This window comes from Podarcis gaigeae (assembly GCF_964106915.1).
Source record: "Podarcis gaigeae genome assembly, chromosome: 15".
Classification (NCBI taxonomy): domain Eukaryota; kingdom Metazoa; phylum Chordata; class Lepidosauria; order Squamata; family Lacertidae; genus Podarcis; species Podarcis gaigeae.
In genome coordinates, this window is record NC_139692.1 from 41,283,282 (window position 1) to 41,301,855 (window position 18,574).

General features: G+C 45.9%; 1 protein-coding gene across 2 annotated transcripts in view; it reads right to left on the reverse strand.

Moving 5' to 3' along the window:
* The window catches only part of CLTC (clathrin heavy chain), a 74,895-nt gene that overhangs the window by 33,929 nt on the left and 22,392 nt on the right, over positions 1–18,574 (reverse strand). For both annotated transcript variants that reach the window (XM_083714990.1, XM_083714989.1), the window contains exons 2-6: positions 14,767–14,974; positions 9,711–9,979; positions 7,651–7,812; positions 6,772–6,885; positions 5,706–5,879 (exon numbers count right to left, since the gene is read on the reverse strand). In XM_083714990.1, coding sequence (XP_083571116.1) covers positions 5,706–5,879; positions 6,772–6,885; positions 7,651–7,812; positions 9,711–9,979; positions 14,767–14,974 — 927 coding nt within the window. The remainder of the gene's footprint in view (positions 1–5,705; positions 5,880–6,771; positions 6,886–7,650; positions 7,813–9,710; positions 9,980–14,766; positions 14,975–18,574) is intronic.

Sequence of the window (18,574 nt, forward strand, 5' to 3'; positions counted from 1 at the left end):
CCCTGACAGGTGGCCATCCAAAACATGCTTAAAAACCTCCAATAAAGAAAATTCCACCATCTTCCAAGGAAGTCTGTTCCACTATCCAACTGCTGCCTGGAAGTTATTCCACCATCTCCTTTCTTGGAACTTGAAGTCATTGCTTCAGGTCCTACCCTCTGGAGCAGGAGATAACACCCTTGCTCAATCTTCCATGTTGCAGCATTTAAGGTATTTGAAGATGGCTCTCTTACCCCCTCTGAATTCCCTCTTCTCTAGGCTGAACATTCCCAGCTCCCTCAACTACTTGATTTCTAGACCCTTTAACATGGTAAAAGGTAAAGGTAAAGGACCCCTGGACGGTTAAGTCCAGTCAAAGGTGGCTATGGGGTGCGGAGCTCATCTCGCTTCAAGCCAAGGGAGCTGGTGTTTGTCCGCAGACAGCTTTCCAGGTCATGTGGCCAACATGATTAAGCCAATTCTGGCATAACGGGACACCATGAAGGAAGCCAGAGCGCATGGAAACACTGTTTACCTTCCTGTCACAGAGGTACCTATTTATCTACTTGCACTGCTATGCTTTTGAACTGCTAGGTTGGCAGAAGCTGGGACAGAGCAATGGGAGCTCACCCCGTCACGTGGATTCGAACTGCCGACCTTCTAATCGGCAAGCCCAGAAAGCTAGCAGGAAGGAGAGGCAAGGGTGGGGAGAAGAATCTCTCTCCCTGATAGGTATTTCACTTCATACAGGAAGCATTCAAACCAATGCCTTCTTCGCTTGCTCTCTGAAATGGTGCCGTTCAGAATTGCACTGCTTCTTCTGTGCGTATATATAGGAGCTGCTCTGAGTTGGGGAAGGGCTCCTTCTTCCCCTGTGTGAAGGGAATGAGTCACTGGCCTTTTAGGCTTTCGAGGCCCAAAGGGAAGAAGAGAAGAGCAAAGACTCTTCTGCCAACAGCAATGAATCATATACTCCCAGTCAGCTCAGAAGGACATCATGCCACAAATCTGGACGCCATTATTTATATATACATGCATTTATTTACATGGTTTACCAAGGGGCATTGGGATCCCAGATGGAGGCCTGACATCCAGGTCAGATCAGATTTGCATAGCATTCCAAACCTCAGTAAGCATGCAAAAAACGCACTCTGCAGACTAGAGCATTCACAATGTGACAGCTGGTCAGGGCTGCAACTCAGCACTCCCGGCTGCCCCCAGAGCCAGTGCGCAGGCAGCACAGTTTGCTAATGTTATGCAAGCTGGTATGGGGACTGCCATTTAAAAAATACAGATTGTTTCCAGATTTCTCCATCAATAGCTACTTAGCCACAGCAGTCAAATATGGGGATTGCATTTAGTATCCCACCGAAGAGACGATACAGGAAAATTTCATGAAGTTCCTGCAGGTATATCCCTTTGCTGTGGGAGACTGAGCACTGGGTTGAATCAACCTTTAATTTCAACCAACTTGGGAAACCTTGTATTTTAAGATTTGAATTCCGACAAGCTTCCTAAGGGTCGTCCCCCACCCACACTCACGGAGAAAAACAAGCAGAAAGACTCAGGAGTGCATAGCCCCTAGAGCCTAGGTCTGGCATCTCTCTGCAAGATTCTTTTTTTTTTTTTTTAAGAAAAGGTATGGGGATGCAGCCGTTCACTTTAGTTAAGATAGAAAAGTGCCACCACTGAAAAAACACTGATCTTTCAGAACTTGCTTCCAAGGGACAGTGTACCAGGAACATCCCCAGACTAGATTTCGTCATTTACCTGAAACATTTATACCTCACTTTTCAGCCAAAAAACTCCCAGAGCAGCTTACAGCTTTATTTTTTTAATAAAGACAGTCCCTGCCCTATGGCTTACAAAGAAGCAACACAAAAGGAAAGGGGAATGGGGAGGAAGTGGGGGTAGGGAGCAAACTAGAACTAAACTAGGAACTAAAATCTCAATGTTACTAAGTTCTTACAACAACCCACTTGGATGAAATAAGGCTGTTCAGTTAGAAAAACAGGAAGCGGTGGCCCCTTAGAGATAGCCTGGCAACTCAACCTTCCTAAAGTGGCTGAAATGCCACCAGTATCTGTTGACCTTACAAGGTAGGGCCTAGCTGGAACCTGTCCCTCCTGGCAGGGAGGCTCATAGGAGCCAAGCCAAAACCATCAGTACCAGAGCAAGTTGTCCAGTTCCTCTTCCTCACAGGGCAGCTGGATTTGAAAAATTCCCAGAAAGGGCCCAGCCCAACTGGGAGAAAAGGAGAAGTTGGTGGGAGCCACGGTTCCTCACCATCTACTTACTCTCCTCCCCAAAGAGGGGCTGGAACCAACATCCCCCAAGCGAGAGAAGGCCCCTAGACTTAGTTCACAAGTTTTTAACCACCAAGGCACAATTTGTGAGGACCCTTAATACTTAATACAACAGCTCAAGAACACCCAAGTGGGGTGGCTAGACAGCAGAACCCCATCAGGCTGCTTTGGACAAGTATCTTCTGCTTCAGAGCAGCATTTTGGCATGGCAAACCACTGTTTTCGTTATGTGTGCTGAACTAGCTGGGTGGTCCTTTGCATCCTGGTCTAGGTTATGTGTGTGAGAGAGAGAGACAGACAGAGAGAGTGCACAGTTAAGAAGCTGGGAAACTTAACATTACCTGAATCAACTTAACACGGCCCATAGTCCAACAACAGAAGTCCTGCGCTGCAGGCAGGTGGCCCCAGTTTGAATTCCTGGCACCAGGACAATCAGTGGCTGGTGACAGGTAGGATTCTGCCCTAGAGAGCCACTGCCAGTCAGTGGGGGAATACTGAGGGGGCTGGGCACGTAGCCCAGTGTAAGGCAGATTCCGATGCAACCCAGGATCTAATACACAGAGGAAATGGCAAAGCTGCTGCTTCCCAGCTGCCAGGGAAAGGCTTTTTCAGGGCCATAGCAGCTTAGTGGCAGATTAACACAATCCGAGGAGAAGGGGGATGCTAGCTCTTTGAGAAAGCTGCTGGAATTCTAAGATTAAAGCAACCCCGACAGCAAACCAGTCCAAGTAGCCTTTGCCATTGGAACCATACCCAAGAAGGAACTTAAGACGAGTTTCACCTTAACACTGTCATTTGGTACATATATGGAGGGGTGTTTTTTTCAAGAAAGCATTAAATGCATGAACAAATCCTTGTGTTAACTGCCATCTACTTGCATTTATTAATTGCTACTACCCCACAGGTAGTAGGGACGCGGGTGGCGCTGTAGGTTAAACCACAGAGCCTAGGGCTTGCCGATCAGAAGGTCGGGGGTTTGAATCCCCACAATGGGGTGAGCTCCCATTGCTCGGTCCCTGCTCCTGCCAACCTAGCAGTTCGAAAGCACGTCAAAGTGCAAGTAGATAAATAGGTACTGCTCCAGTAGGAAAGTAAACGGCGTTTCCGTGCGCTGCTCTGGTTTGCCAGAAGCAGCTTAGTCCTGCTGGCCACATGACCCGGAAGCTGTACACCGGCTCCCTCGGCCAATAAAGCGAGATGAGCGCCGCAATCCCAGAGTTGGCCACGACTGGACCTAATGGTCAGGGGTCCCTTTACCTTTACTACGCCACACCCTGGCTCCCCACTAGCTGCAACCTTCCCCAAGGTTGCAAGAAATGATTCAAGCCAGACAGACTTGACTATTAAAGACAAAAGAGGGGAGAAGACTGAAGGACAGCTCACTGCTACCTAGGCCAGTTTAATTTCCGGAGAGGGGAGAAGAGAAGAGAGAGTGGAGGAGGGGAAGACAGGGAGAGAGAAACCAAAAATCCAGCAGAGGCTCTAGAGATAAAAGGGAATTAAGTTTTAAATAAAGGGCAGTAGTAGAGCACCTGCATTGCATGTGGAAGGTCCCCGGTTCAATCCTCAATGGCTTCTCCAGGTAGGGCTGGGAATGTTCCTCTGTCTGAAATCCTGGACAGCCACTGCCAGTCAGTGTAGACAACACTGAGCCAGGTGGACCAATGGTCTGACTCAGCACAAGGCAGCTTCCTATGTTCCTTTTGCTCTCCATACTTTCAAACCAGAACTGTGTTGGTGGGCCAAGAGCTAGCAGGGTGGCCACACTTTAGAGCTTTTGACAGAGCCATCCAATTAGGTAGAGGCTTGCAATGTGGCTTTCCAATCCATTTAGAATTTGCGTGGTGCCAAAAAGCTGCGTGTAGGATTATCTTCAGAGAAACCACGGCATTTCAGCAAAGAAGGTCTACCACTCATTGTAAGGGAATGAAAGTGGAGATGGATGACTACTACACGAACACCCCAGAAGTCATGCGGCTCCTACAGTGCCACATTTGTTCAAAGCCCAATTAAAACTTGGGTAGGCTAATCCGTCGAGGGCAATTAAAGACTGCAACCCTCTATTGGGTTAAGAAGCAGAATTAAAAGGCAGAAAAGCATGGGAACGGGAGGAGAAGAGGAACAACGATACGTAAAATAGTACCGTTCACATTTTAGCACTTTGAAGTCCTCCCAGATCCCTTGCAGGAGTACAATCAATGGAGTTCCCAAAGGATGCCCAGATCTTTTGCTACCCCGTGCTTTTATTAACTCCTGGCTGCTTAAAAATGGGGTCTGTGCCCTTATCACAAGGTTTGCCATTGAAATGAAGCCGAGGAATGCTAGGGTAGGGTAGCCTGCCTTGGCCATTACAATCACAGAGTGGCAACAGATTAACACAACAAAGAGAATGCCGGTGTGTGTGTGTTCTTCCAGAAGGACAACCAGAGGAAAAGGTGTGGCTTCTGGGTCAGAGGGGTGTGGAGTCCCAGGCTACACTTCTGTGGTTTGTAGCAAATGCTAGTCCTACTCAGAGAAGAGCCATTTAAAATAATGGGTGCAACTGACTTGATCCCATTCATTTCAGCAGGTCTTTAGTGGGACAAGACCCTTTAAGTCCAGGGCCAGAGGTGGGAAATCTGTGGACCTCCAGACTCCCATCAGTCCCAGCCAGCATGGTCAATGGTCAGGGATGATGGGAGATGTGGTCCAATAACACCTGGAGGGTCACTGGTCCTCCCATGCTTGACCTCGGGGGGGGGGGTCAATTCTCCCTGCACTAGATCCTCAAGCACCTGATATAGGACTGACTGGGAAGTCACGGCTACTGGCTGAAAAGTGACATCCCGCTGCAGACAGCACGTAGGGAACTCAAAGCAAATATCAGTGGTATGCCAAAGATCTTTAAGGTCAGCAGCGTTAAACATTTCCAAGAGACTGCTCAGGCGGCAAACTCTGAACTTTCACCTACTAACGCTCAAATGCAACACTTTGACCTGCTTTATGGAAGGGGTGGCAGGTGGGAGTTTTGAATGCCTGCACAGAATACTGCACCAAGACTCAGATGTTGAAGAGCATATGAAGGTTGGGGAGAGAGAGAGAGAGAGAGAGAGAGAGAGAGGGAGAGGGAGAGGGAGAGGGAGAGGGAGAGGGAGAAGCAAGCACAGCATCCACGTTACATTTACCCACCTGGCCTTAACCTCGTAGTAAAGCCAGCTTCAAAGTCTGTGCAATGGGCTTAATGAAAACCATGGTCATCCAGATGTTCACAGACTACAACGCCCATCATCCCTGGTTGGTGGGAGTTGAAATCCAACAGCATCTGAAGGGCTGCAGGGTCTCCCCATCCCTACAACCTGAGTCTGACCTGAGCTCCTTTTTAGAGGAAGGGCAGGATGTGAACACAATACAAATCAATAAAGAGAATTAAGATTTCATTACTTGTCCTTTTCTGTTCACGCCAATGATTCCAGCGGTAGCTTCATGGGGGGCGGTGACAAAGATGGTCTCCCCACTGATTCTGTTCATGTAGATGCAGGTGCCCGTTTCGAGGTCATACAGGTGGATATAGCCGTATTTTGTGATCAAGAAAACCACGTCGTGCTTTTCGCTTATCTACAGGGAGAAAGGTGGGGGGCAAAAATGAACAGAGACAGTCCTTTTAAGGTGCTCCACCATGTGTTGTGATCAATTGTATACACTCTCCACCAAGGCACAGAGCTTCAGTAGGAAGCGAAATTAAAGCTATGTGATAAGGGAATTTGAAGATATACGTAATGCAAATTGAGCAAGTTAGCAAGCTGACCCCTTTTGCATAGAATTCAAAGCCTTCCACTAGTCGTGGTGAGAGCAGATACACAATGTCCTCTAGCCCAACGAGATATATTCACCTACCCTCTGGTTTCCCAGATTTTAGCAGGAATTGCCTAGAGGGGTTCAAGTGCTTCTTTGCAGCAGTATAGACTGTAAGATTAGGCTTGTATTCAACTAAGTTATATGTCAAGGTTAAGTCTAAGTTAGTCATGTCAATTAATTTCAATGGATCTACTCCTGGTCTACTCCATACTTTTTCCTGAAAGCTGAGATTCTCAGAATACTGAACTCTGCAGCCATATTCACCCATATTGTTCTCCCACATATCCATGGTACACAAACACAGACCTGGCTGTAGTTTAGTACCGGCTACGAAGTAAGTTGAATACATCAAGTATGAACTGTCCAAGTGCCAAAGAGCAGAGCGAGCTTCGCTAAGTAACGAGCTGCCTGACAAGCACTTACAAAAGCCAAAAATACCTGAACTTTCGTTCTATAAAAGGGAAGGCTAAGCAGCAATTAAAGGCAGCTTACACAGTTAAATCCAAGGCTTGGAAGTTGGCGGTATTAAGCTTCGCCATTCATCAGCATTTTGAAATGACTTATTTACAGATGATTTTCCCCCCCCCCTTCCAACAACAACAACAAAAAAGGGATGAGGAGTAAGAAAGCAAAAATTGTCCCTTGGTAATACCTGCATTGCTACTGGGAAGTCATTCTGTGCTTCAGGTGGGAAGAAGACATCCACAGCTTTCTTGGGGAAAGGCTGGTTTCCTGTGGGAGGGGTGCCAACTTCAATGATATGCAACTGCATGGGAGAGAAAGAGGATTGAATTGCATCTCCAAGCTTCCTTGGAAAGTTCCTCAAGCATTTTCATCATTCAGGCCTGCTATCTTACATGGCAGCAGCCACGGTGGGCGCAAATACTTTTCAATACTCTCTTCCTTTATCAAATAAAGGGTGAACGCTCTAATTTAAAAGGGACCAGGCTATAGCCCCGTTGACACTAGACTGAGGCCACTGAACTGTGCGAAAGATCAGCCAAGATATGCTTGTTACAGCAAGGCCAATGTGGGGTGTGTCTTTTGCTGGAAGTCTCCTTGCTCCAGCGTCCATCCAATGTTCTTCTGAAAATGAGTGCAGCAGGGAACAGGAATTTTTTCAGGCCACATTTTCTCTTGTGAGTAATCTTGCATGGGCCGCACATCAGGTCCAGAGGCAAAAGTAGGAATGGAAAGGAATGCAACTCTTAACTATGCACAGTAGCTACACCCTGGTTGTGCAAATGTCAAGAGGTTTCTACACACCCCCTCCCCCCAAAGAAGCATCATCACAGTTGAAAGACACATTTCAGCCAGGGAAATACAATCAAGATGGGTTTAGGGCTGGACTGAGCATGAGCTGTAACCTAGGAAGACACCTGAGGGCCAGGTAGGGAAGTCTGGAGGGCCACAGCCTCAAGGCCTGAGGCTCCCCACTGTTCCACTATCGCTTCCCTTTTTCTCATATCTGCCAATTAGGCTCATTACAGGCCATACCCAGAACCCTGTATTTGTGTCCCCTCCCTTTTACCTTGCCTCCCGCTTGTCCTCTCACTGCAAAACAGAAAAGGGTGGATTCTTCCGCATTGCCTTCCATCTTGAACTGCGCAAAGCTGGCCGCGTGACCCTCAATGGGCTGTGACACTTTCCTATCTACGGAATAAAGCTGCATGGCTCCTACTACACGGTTTTGCTTTATTAAAAAAAAGAAAAGAGAAGAGCACACACATGAATATTCAACTCTGTAACATTATGATAACCATAAACTCTAATTAACTGGCTTAAAACACCAGCTAGGCAAATTTATGCAAGCCTAGGCATAGCCTTTATAGACACAGGAAGTTTTTTTACTTGTACATTTGTAGAGGGGCAGAAAGTCTGGTTTAAAAGTTTGGTTAATGGCATAATCTACAGCAGGGGTAGTGGTAGCCCCTTGCATTCTGTTACACTTGCAACATCCAGGCCAAATGTCAGGGATGACAGGAGTTGCAGGCCAGCAACATCAGGAGGGCTACAGGTTGCCCACTGGTGGCTTCACAGAACTCTCACTCCACCTGACCAACTTGAAAGTGAGGTCATTGGTCTGAATGGAATGAACTGCAGTTAAACCCTTTTTTCCGAAGAACTGTTTCCTGCAGTGATCATTCTAACTGCCCACTACTCAACAGTATGAGAAGAGCTGGTATCCAGGACCTAGATTTGCTTCCCTCCCCCCCCCCCTTTTTGTAAAATGCTTTCTATCTAAGGCATTATTCTAAACTGCAAATTGCCCAGGTTGCTTTGGTAGAAAAGGAGCACTGAGTTAAACAAAATGAAAACTTGCATTTGGCTCCTCTGGTTTCCTCCTGTAGCGCGGGGATGAGGAACTGGATCTGGCTGGAGGGCTGGACCCTGATTTCCTCCACCTCCCACTGGCAATATTTGGCAGGTGGGTGGAGTGCCAACCTGTCAATTACCTGACATCAGGTGACCTATTTCTGCACACACAATTTGAAGATAAAAAGACTGCCCTCTGCTGATCGCTGGGGTTTGTAGAGCACTGTGCAAGAGATTTGGTAGGTGTCATCTATCAGTTCAACAGTGCCTACATGCCCCCTTTTAGCCCTGTGGCATCTTTACCTGCCTTCCGCCTGACATCATATGAAGTCAGACGCAGAGCAGGTGGGTGTGGCCTGGTCAAAACAGCAGGCCAAAAGGGGCAGGCCCAATACTTGAGCAGCAGTGATGAACCCCCACGCCCCCTCATTACACTCCTACAAGTCACTGTCACCCACAGCCTCCTTTTCGCCAGGCTATGGAGGCAAGAATTTGCCCAGGGAAAGCTGAAGTATTGTTTTAGCCACAGGATAACAGACTTCCGCTGAACTGCATTATAACAAGTTTCTATTTAACAAACTCTACAGGCACCACTGAAAGGGACAATAGCTTACAAAAAACAAAACCCAGGAACACCAAGGTTATTTTTAATGAGAATGCAGTATGCTACGGCCATTAGGAATACTCCCCCCAATCTCATTGACCTTGGTCAGGGTTCAGGCTTGCGGTCTGGATTTTGTCACATTTTATCAAGACGTCTTTGCAGAGTGGCATCTGGTCACACTATTTCATCGGGGTAGATTAAATACTGTGACTTTATGCTGGGACAATGACCAGAATATCAACTTGGTATGCATAGGGGGTGGAAGGAAAGGGTGCAAGCTCTCCACAGAATGCAGACACACAGAGTCCCCGTATAGCCATGAAAAAATTCAAAGGTCGTGTGCTTGCCCATTAGTAAAATGGAGAGGGTGGCAACCTGTGGTTGAGGCAATATGCCTTTGAATACGAGCTGCTGGGTATCACAGGTAGAGAGAGTGCTGCTGTTGCACTCAGGTCGTACCTGCGGGCTTCCCATGAACATCTGGATGGCCACTGTGAGAACAGAGCACAGGACTAGATGGGCATTTGTCCTGATCCAACAGGACTCTTCTGATGTGATGTTCCCTAGGGTGCGGGAACCACTCTGCCCATGCAGTTTAACACAGATTCTAGCTAAAGCCACAATTTCCACATATTTGGATACGCATACATCCACTTATACCAATGCATTACCTGTGCAGATATACCAGTCAAAAGCAACCATTTCTGCTTCGCATCCGTACGGTAGTTGATAATCTGGCAGCCGGCGAGGCTAGAATGGCGATCAAACATCTTAACCGGCTGAGACTCCCCTTCCATGCTCCAGTGGTACACAGCGCTGTCGGTGACCAGCGCAACCGTGTTCAGAGAAATCCACTTCCAAAAGGTGACGTCGTCCGTCATGGTGTGAGCTTTCATTTTGCTTTTCATTTCAATATTAAAGATCTGGAGGGTCTTCCCAGCTAGGGACACAATTTACAGGGAAATTAGCTGAAGCAGAAGCAGAGCTGGAGGGCCAAGGTGAGGGCTTAAAACATCTGCACACACCACCTGACCCATCAGGAAGTTTCATGCACTGCATTTAGTTGTGAAAAATAATAATAATTCTCAGTGGGCTGCTGCTTTTTAAAATAAAAAACAGACACCAACATTTCTAAAGTCACATCTACTACTCTTACACACAAGTTACTATCATAGAACCAATTGTTGAATTAATTGGTTACGGCTTCACAGCCAGGTATTGCAAACATGAGTCTCGTTCATACCGAAGTCGAGATGTTTTGATTCTCATGCTAGGTTAAACTCATCCTTAACCCAAGAGGCGGATTTTTAAAAAAGACTTCTCACTTGAGAGATAAAAAGTACACCACGGCATACAACGGGCAGTGCTACACACACATTTATGTCCGCATCGAGGACAAGTACAGGAGGAACACAAGACAGGTTTTCCACGTGAATAGGCAGTCACAAAGCGGACACTTTGTTAGGTCAGCTGCAAGTTTGGTTTTGATCGAACCAAAACCCTTAACAAAGTTTCTTTACTGTTGTGTACTGCAGATTATTTGGGTATGGGGGAAGATACGTGCACTACACACGGGGGGGGGGGGAGGGAGAAGATGAGCTCACACAATGACAACCAGGCAGGCTTTGGCGGAGGGGGTGCTTCAAGTCTCAGGAGGAGTGGAAAAGGGGGGTGAATGTTCACATGTCAACGCTGGATCATGCCACCACCTCCGGCATTCTTACCACAAGTAAGGAATCAGTGCGGCACAGCTGACTTAAGTGCTGGTAATCTGGAGCAGGGCGGCTTGGGCCACCAAGCTCTCTGCGTGGTCTTTCCCACACCCACCCCGCAGGGCTGTTGGGAGGGCAACATTGGGAACTACCACATGGACACTGCCCTGAGTTCCTTGGGGCTGATGGGAATGAAGCAGCAATGCCTTCAGTTCCCAGCAACACGCTTAGCTGCAACCTCAGGTAGTGGAAACCAAGGGGGAAGGGCCTTCTCTGTGGTGGCACCTTTCCTATGGAATTGCCTCCCCTAAGAGCTCTGGAAAGCGCCCAGTGCCCATGATGCTTTTGGCACACTTGACATACCTGGGCCTTTCTGGTGTTTAAATGTTAATTCTTAACATTTATAAATGTTAATTCTTAACAGTTATTTACAGCAAGTGGTTTTACTGGTTAATAATAATAATAATTTTATTATTTATACTCTGCCCAAGTGGCTGGGTTTCCCAGGCACACTGGTTGTATCAAATGGACCTGTCCCAAGTTCTGAGATGGCTTGAAACAGGTGGCATATAAATACTTTTGTACTGTGCATAAAAATAAGCAGTATACCATGGAATAGCTTCCATACGTGTGGCTCTCAGACTAGTGCTGTTGTAAATATCCAACAGCTTAGGGATAGAACACCCACATTGCATGTCAAAGGTCCCAGGTTCAATCCTTGGCATCTCTAGGTAGGGTCGTGAGAGACTCCTGCCTGAAACCCTGGTGAGCCACTGCCAGTTAGTGTTAGACAAAAAACTGACCAACGGGCTGCCTTGGTAGGAGGCAGCTTCCTATGTCCCTAATGTGACAGAAAAGGGGAGGAGAGCAGGCAAAGAGCCACAGAGCAAGCTCTAGAGAGGGCCAAGGAAAGAGGCCTGTGGGACACTGTGGAAGGAAGCCAATACAACTTTCCTTTGGGTACTAACCACTGCCAGGAGTACAGCTTACTATCAAGACGTTGACCAAGGTTGGGCAGTAGAGAGGAAAAGCTAGTGTAGCATTATCTCCCAGCCCAGTCATGACGCCGTAATTGTTTCACACCTCCTGCTTTGAGAACTAGAATTGCGCCAGGCAGAAAAGATTCATGGGTGTCATTAGAAGCAAGGACATTGGAGGGGGGGCGTTATTCCATTTAAACAGCTAGGGGAGAAAGCTGTGTGTATTTCCCTCCTAAAGTTGTGTGTGGTTTTTTATTATTATTATTACACAATCCAGAGGAACACAAAAGCACAGAAGCTATGCTGGCCAGACTTTCAAAGCAATTAAAGAACTACGTTTCAGGGCTGAAGGATATGAGTCAACCATCCACCAAGGGTCACCCATTTGCTCTGAGCTGGGCTTGGGTTGATGGTTAGTCTTCAAGACAACAGGTTAGGCTTGTTTCCTTGGGGTTTGTTTTGTGTTTTTTTAAGTGGCAAGGATGGGTGAGGGGACGGAACCAGGACTAGTTCAGTCGGTATTCCTTTCACTATGCAAACTTGGATTTAGAGATTGGGGTTGGTAATCCAAGATAACATCTATTGGACAGCCAGGCTACGGCTTCAGTTTCGCCCCACACGGAGCACATGAAAAGCAAAAAATAATACAGCCAGATATGGAATTGTAAGAGTCTCAGTCCTGTTTATAAAAAGCTTTATGCATATCCAAGTTTACAGCTTCCAAGCAAGTGCATCTCTACAGCTCCAAGTAAAGATGCTGCAGGTACAAGCATTGCGGGAATTGTTTTTTATTTTTTCAAAAAAAGAAAGAGGAGTTTTGAGAACAAGACTCCACAGCAGACAGAATATATAGGTCCTTGTCTACTCCTCCACCTTAATTATTCAGAGATGTGCCCCCGTTAAGCCTTTAAGCTGGTAAGCCTTTTGCATTCTCTTTTCATAAAACAGGACAAACACAAATACAATCTGAAACGGAGGTAACTCACCATCTGCACACACAAGAAAGCATTAGAAAGTGTGACAAAAATAGTGATACAACATTAAAGCCATCAGAAGAAAAAAAGAGGAAGCTATTGTAATGAGACAGTTGAGAGCTTACGTTTCTCCAGCAAATAAAAGAAATGAGGCAATACGCTGTCTTTTGGGGAGGGCAGATGAGCAGTGCTTTTTAAAAATAAAATAAAATAAAACTTTGACTGTTTTGAGCAAAAGTGACTAGGCAGTTCGCATCCGGCACAAAGGCTTGTTCAAGTTGGGACTTGTAAACCTAGGTAAGTTATATTTACCAATTTCTTGTGTAACAAAAGGGATACTATAACATTGTTTTGCCCTGTCTTTGAAAACTATGCCTCAGGAGAGATGGAACGTGGAAAAAGGGCAAGGAAATTGGTGCACCCCGTTAGAAGGAGGAGGTGAAGGGCCACAGCTGAGTGGTAAATCATCAGCTTTGCCTGCAGAAGGTCCCAGGCTTTATCTCCAGCATCTACAGCTGGGCTGGAAAAGGCTCCCTGCCTGAAACCTTGGAAAACTGGCAGTAAGTCAGCATTGAGGATACTGACCTAGACAGACCAATGGTCTGACTTGACAGAAGGTAGCTTCCTATGTTCCTTATTAACTTGCTTAAGAGAACAAATGGGGTCCCTTTGCTAATATTCTTACTCTGATTTTTTAAAAAATGATTGCAAGGTTTTCTTTAAAAAATAAAAAGTGATAGTGACTCCTGGTTTGAAAGACACACTAAGCCAAACCTTGGCTTAGATCTGCCCATCACAAGATCAAATGGGCCAAGGAAGCGCAAATCAGCTGCGAGATCCTCTCCAGGAGCTCACATTTGCACATTCCTGGTGAGCGGTCGTCTGGCTTACAAACCAGGTCACTGATGGTAACAACTGGACCCTGGATGAAATCACAGGGGCAATCACCACCAATAATGAGGTGGGATGCAGTTTAACTATGCCATTCTCTTCTCTCTTATCTCCCAGTTGCTAATTATTGTAAGCTCTCTTCAAAACTTTGGTCTTCCAGTGCTCTGGAAATGAACACAAGCACTGATCACGCCAGTTTTCCACATAACCACTAGCATAGGCACCATGGGAGATCAGGAATTCCAGACAGGCGAGCACATGAAATTCCTTTCCAGGAGAATGAGCAGGCTGGAGCAAATGGCAGTCTGTTCCTCCCTTTGTTAACCTTCCCAGTGTCTATCCTGGCTGTGGAGTAAGTGAAGCCCCTTTCCCCAACACTGACCCATGGTCAACCTTCTGGAAGCCATACCTCCAATTAGGTGCGATCAAAGGTGTGGTGAGAAATGCAGCTCTCAAGGCTGCCTTCCAAAAGACTACCCACTAGCTATTCTACTCAATTTTAAATCTTATAAGTTCATTATTCAACTCAGCATTTTTTTAAAAAAAAGTTTAAGTGGGGCTTAAAACCCTTTTGGAACCATGGCAGCTTACCAGGGGAACAGCAGAAGTAGCAGTAATTTAAACCCTCTTATTTTTAATAAATAACTGGGGGGGGTTCATAAATCAAACAAAAAACTTTCAGGGAGCTGGGGACAGCCCATGGGTTAGCCACTCTTGTTTAAATCATAAACAAGTTCCAGGGCTGTTCTATTACTTATCTCTCTAAGTTGTTCTGGGAGCCCTTCTTTTGTTAAAAAGCAAAAAAAGCCCTGTAAGTAAACTAAGAAGCATGCAACTATTTTTTTTTCTTTTTTACTGACTAGAAACTTTGGGGGCTTAGCAACAAGGCTCGTTTAGTTTAAACAGAGCTTTCGATGGAAGCCATACCGCAAACCAGCCTTATATTGGAAAAAGCCATCAAGGATTTCACTAGCTCATCAACCCTGCTGGTTTGCAATAAATGCTGTGTATGTTTAGTAACCCACAGCTTCTCATAGTTGTAAGAATAGAAAAAGTAGTAATGACAAACTAGTAAGGGCAACAAAAATCAGTACACCTTTTGAAACTTAAAACACGTTTCTAAAAAGCTCAACTCCAATTCAGAAATATGTTGAGAAAGATTTCCTGTACCTTTCAGGGCAATGACCTTGCTGGCAGGGTTCATGATTGCACTGTCAGCTGAAATTGGCCGGCGAATGGGATTGCTGGGGTCATTCATGTCAATGATGACCACCTGGGCCTGCTCTCCAACTTTCTCTCGTATGCAGATGAACTTGTCAGACTCCATGGTCAGAGTACTGAAACCAATGTTGGCTGGGTTAATGCCCAGGTTCTGGAGCTGGAAGACAAACACACAAGAGAGTTCAAAGTCATTCAATTATTCATAGTCCCTTTACAATAGCCAACATCTCATAAAAACTCAATAGGGTTTATAATACTCTGGGATTCCAAGCTTTGTAAAGGAGGAAGGAGAACTCTAGGACCCTGTCAGAGCCCTTGCGCTTTCTTCCTGAAGCTGGACAAGCAGCTCTCCGTTTTGGAGGGGGCAGTTCCAGGGAGTTGCTGGCTTTACACAAATTTGCTTATACCGTGTGACAGCCAAGAACCTAGTCCCCATGGAAGATGAAAGTTACTTGCAGTCTCCTGTAAGTTCCAAAAATCTCAGAAGCCCACTATGTAGTGACTCTTAGACTGCCTGCTCCTGTTATGCAGAATAGCATTCCTTTCAAGATCCAAGGTGCCCAAGTGCTGCACTTTCCGGAAACAGATGTTCCAGCAGGCTTTCCCAGCTGGATAAAAGGGTCTTTGCCATGAGAGTCTATTTTGTTTTGTTTTAGTTTTAATGTATCTGCTGCTTATTTGTGTTTTTAATGTGCATCACCCTAAGGTGGTTACACAGAAGGCAATCAGTGATAACAGTAATAATTCCCCCTGACCAGTGACCCCCACTGATAGGGGCTGGTGGGAGTTATAAGCAGAAGCATCTGGAGGGCACCATGTTGGCTAACCAGACCTTGTAAAGAATATCTGAACAGGCCTAGGGAACCTGGAGATAAAACTCTTACTTTTAAATTTGTTATTTTGAAATGTATATACCTTGCCCTGGGACCTTTTGGTGAAAGGTGGGTTATAAAACTGGTAAGTAACAAAATTCCTCAGCCATGACGCTCATTGTGTGATCTTGGGTCAGTCACCGTCTCACAGGGTTGTTGTGAGGATAAAATTAATGGTAGGAGAGACTATACAGCCCTTGGAGTGCAGCTAATAGGGTAGAAAATTGTTGGTTGGTTGGTTGGTTGGTTTTTTAGAAAATGCACTGTTAGAAAGTTGAGCAATGGGAAAGGACATAATATTAGTCAGATCTAAAACCAAAGTTGAACCATAAACTTTCCCTAGGAAGCACATTAATGCACACAGCTCTTCAGACATGTTAAAAACCATAAATTAACCATTTCTTCGTCTATTTAAGATCTGTAATCTCCTAACAAGTATTCCATTAAAAACAATTTCCAGGTAAAGTGCTGAATATAGCATTTAACCAACACCAAAAGAACTTTGATGTTTGTTTGTTGTACTGAATGTCAACACCCCATATCCAGGACACTGGGGATGGAAGGGGGGGGGATTCCCAGAAAGCCCACATCACTAGGCAGAATATAAATCTAATCTGCCCATGGCCCCTTTGGAGGTAGGGCTGGATACAAATTTAATAAGCAACACTAAAAATAAAATAATCCCATCTCCCCTTCTAAATACACAGCCACAAAAGAGGCTTTGCTGTGCTCCAGGGCACATTCCCCAGTTCAAATTGCATCCCTTATGTACTGTGCAGGTAAATCTGTAATCCAGTGCACACCTGGTCAGGAGCAACCTCCAATGAACACAAAGATGAGGAGGGTTTTATAGTGCAACGGCATCTAAAAGAGTTTCCTCCCAGCCCTAGTGCTGCCCAGATGTTTTGAACTTCAAACTCTCATCCTCCCTGACTATGGGCCATTGCTGGCTGGGGCTGATGGGAGTTGTTGGAAACCAACAGCATCAGGTTGGGAGAAGGTTGGTCTAGACCAGGCATAGGCAACCTTCAGCCCTCCAGATGTTTTGGCCTACAACTCCCATGATCCTTAGCTAACAGGACCTGTGGTCAGGGGTGATGGGAATTGTAGTCCAAAACATCTGCCTATGCCTGGTCTAGACCATAGTGCTCCACTTCCACACACCAGAATACGACCAAACAGCCATTTCTATTCAGCTCATGAAAACAGCTGCCAGGTCCCAAGGTCTTAAGATGACAGCAAGCCAGTTTTTCTTCAAAGGCATGAACAAAGCATGCAAATTAGTGCCTAGAAAGCTAGGCCAACATGGAAGGGTTTTAAGGGAAGGCTGGATGCAGAAATGGGCACTGCAGCAACACTTGTTGAACAGCCGGAGGAAACGCTGCAGGGGTTACGACACTGAGGCCTCTTCTTCAGTGGGTATTAACCGATTCTTTGAGGGATGCGTTTGGCCATGATGTTTGCAGTAGTGTGTTGCACCAGCAATTGGCCCTATGGCAAGTGGGATTTGCAGGGAGAGCTAAAAAGGATTGCTCAACAGAAGCCTCATGTGCCTAATGCAAGCTGGGCAACCACCCTGGCCAATTAGTTTGTTGCTTTTTATTTGCCCAGGTCCCATCTACAAAGAATGCAGGGCCTCCAATTAGCTAGAGAGAAACAGAGCATTATGCACGTGAACGAGTTTCAAGGTCAGCACTGAACTGTAGGAATCTTTTTTTTAAAAAAAAAAAAGTATTGAAGCCCAATAAATGTGTTGTAGTTCAAGGCGAGCAAGATTGCAAAAGGAAGTTCTACAGAAGCTTCCTTCCTAGTTTTTCATTCCTGCGGGTAAATGTTTCTCCTGCATGGTCTGGGAATTGGGGGGTGGGGCACAATCATTCAGTGAAGCATGGTTGCTGTGGAACAAAACCAGGATAGGAAATATAATTGCTGGTCCTGCTTGCAGAGTGTTGAGAGCCCAAGGTACCTGGGAAAGTAAATGGCGAGTCCCAAAAGGCCTTCTGCTCCAGGGTGTAAAAAGTGGCAGTACTGACACAATGCTATTCAAACGTAATTAAATCGCCTCTGCAACAACAGGAACTAAGCGCAAAGGCTTTGGGTGATTACTAAAATCAATGGAACTAACTTGCATATTACTTATTGCATTTATCTCACCTTTCCTTCGAGGAGCTTAAGAGGGCATACATGGTTCTCTTCCTCCCCATTTTCTTCTCACAACAATTCTGAGATGTGGGTTAGGCTGAGAGGCTGTGATTGGCCCAAGGTCACCCAGTGAGTTTTATGGCAGAGAAGGGATTTGAACCCTGAGCTCCCAGGTCCTAATCCAACACTCTATCCACTATTCCACACTGACTCTTGGTCACGTGCATTAATTTCAATGGGCAAAACTTAGTTGAATGCCACCCTTAAACTCTTAATAATAATAATAATAATAATAATAATAATAATAATAATAATTTTTATACCCCAGCCACTCTGGGCAGCTTCCAACCAAATATTAAAAATAATACAGCATCAAACATTAAAAACGTCACTAAACAGGGCCGCCTTCAGTTGTCTTTTAAAAGTAAAATAGTTGCTTATTGCCTTGACATCTGCTGGGAGGGCGTTCCACAGGGCAGGCGCCACTACCGAGAAGGCCCTCTGGCTGGTTCCCTATAACCTCACTTCACGCAGCGAGGGAACTGCCAGAAAGGCCCTGGGTGCTGGACCTCAGTGTCCAGGCTGAACGATGGGGGTGAAGACACTCCTTCAGGTATACAGGACCAAGGCCGTTTAGGGCTTTAAAGGTCAGCACCAACTTTGAATTGTGCTTGGAAACGTACTGGGAGCCAATGAAGATCTTTCAGGACCAGCGTTATATGGTCTCGGCGGCCCCTCCCAGA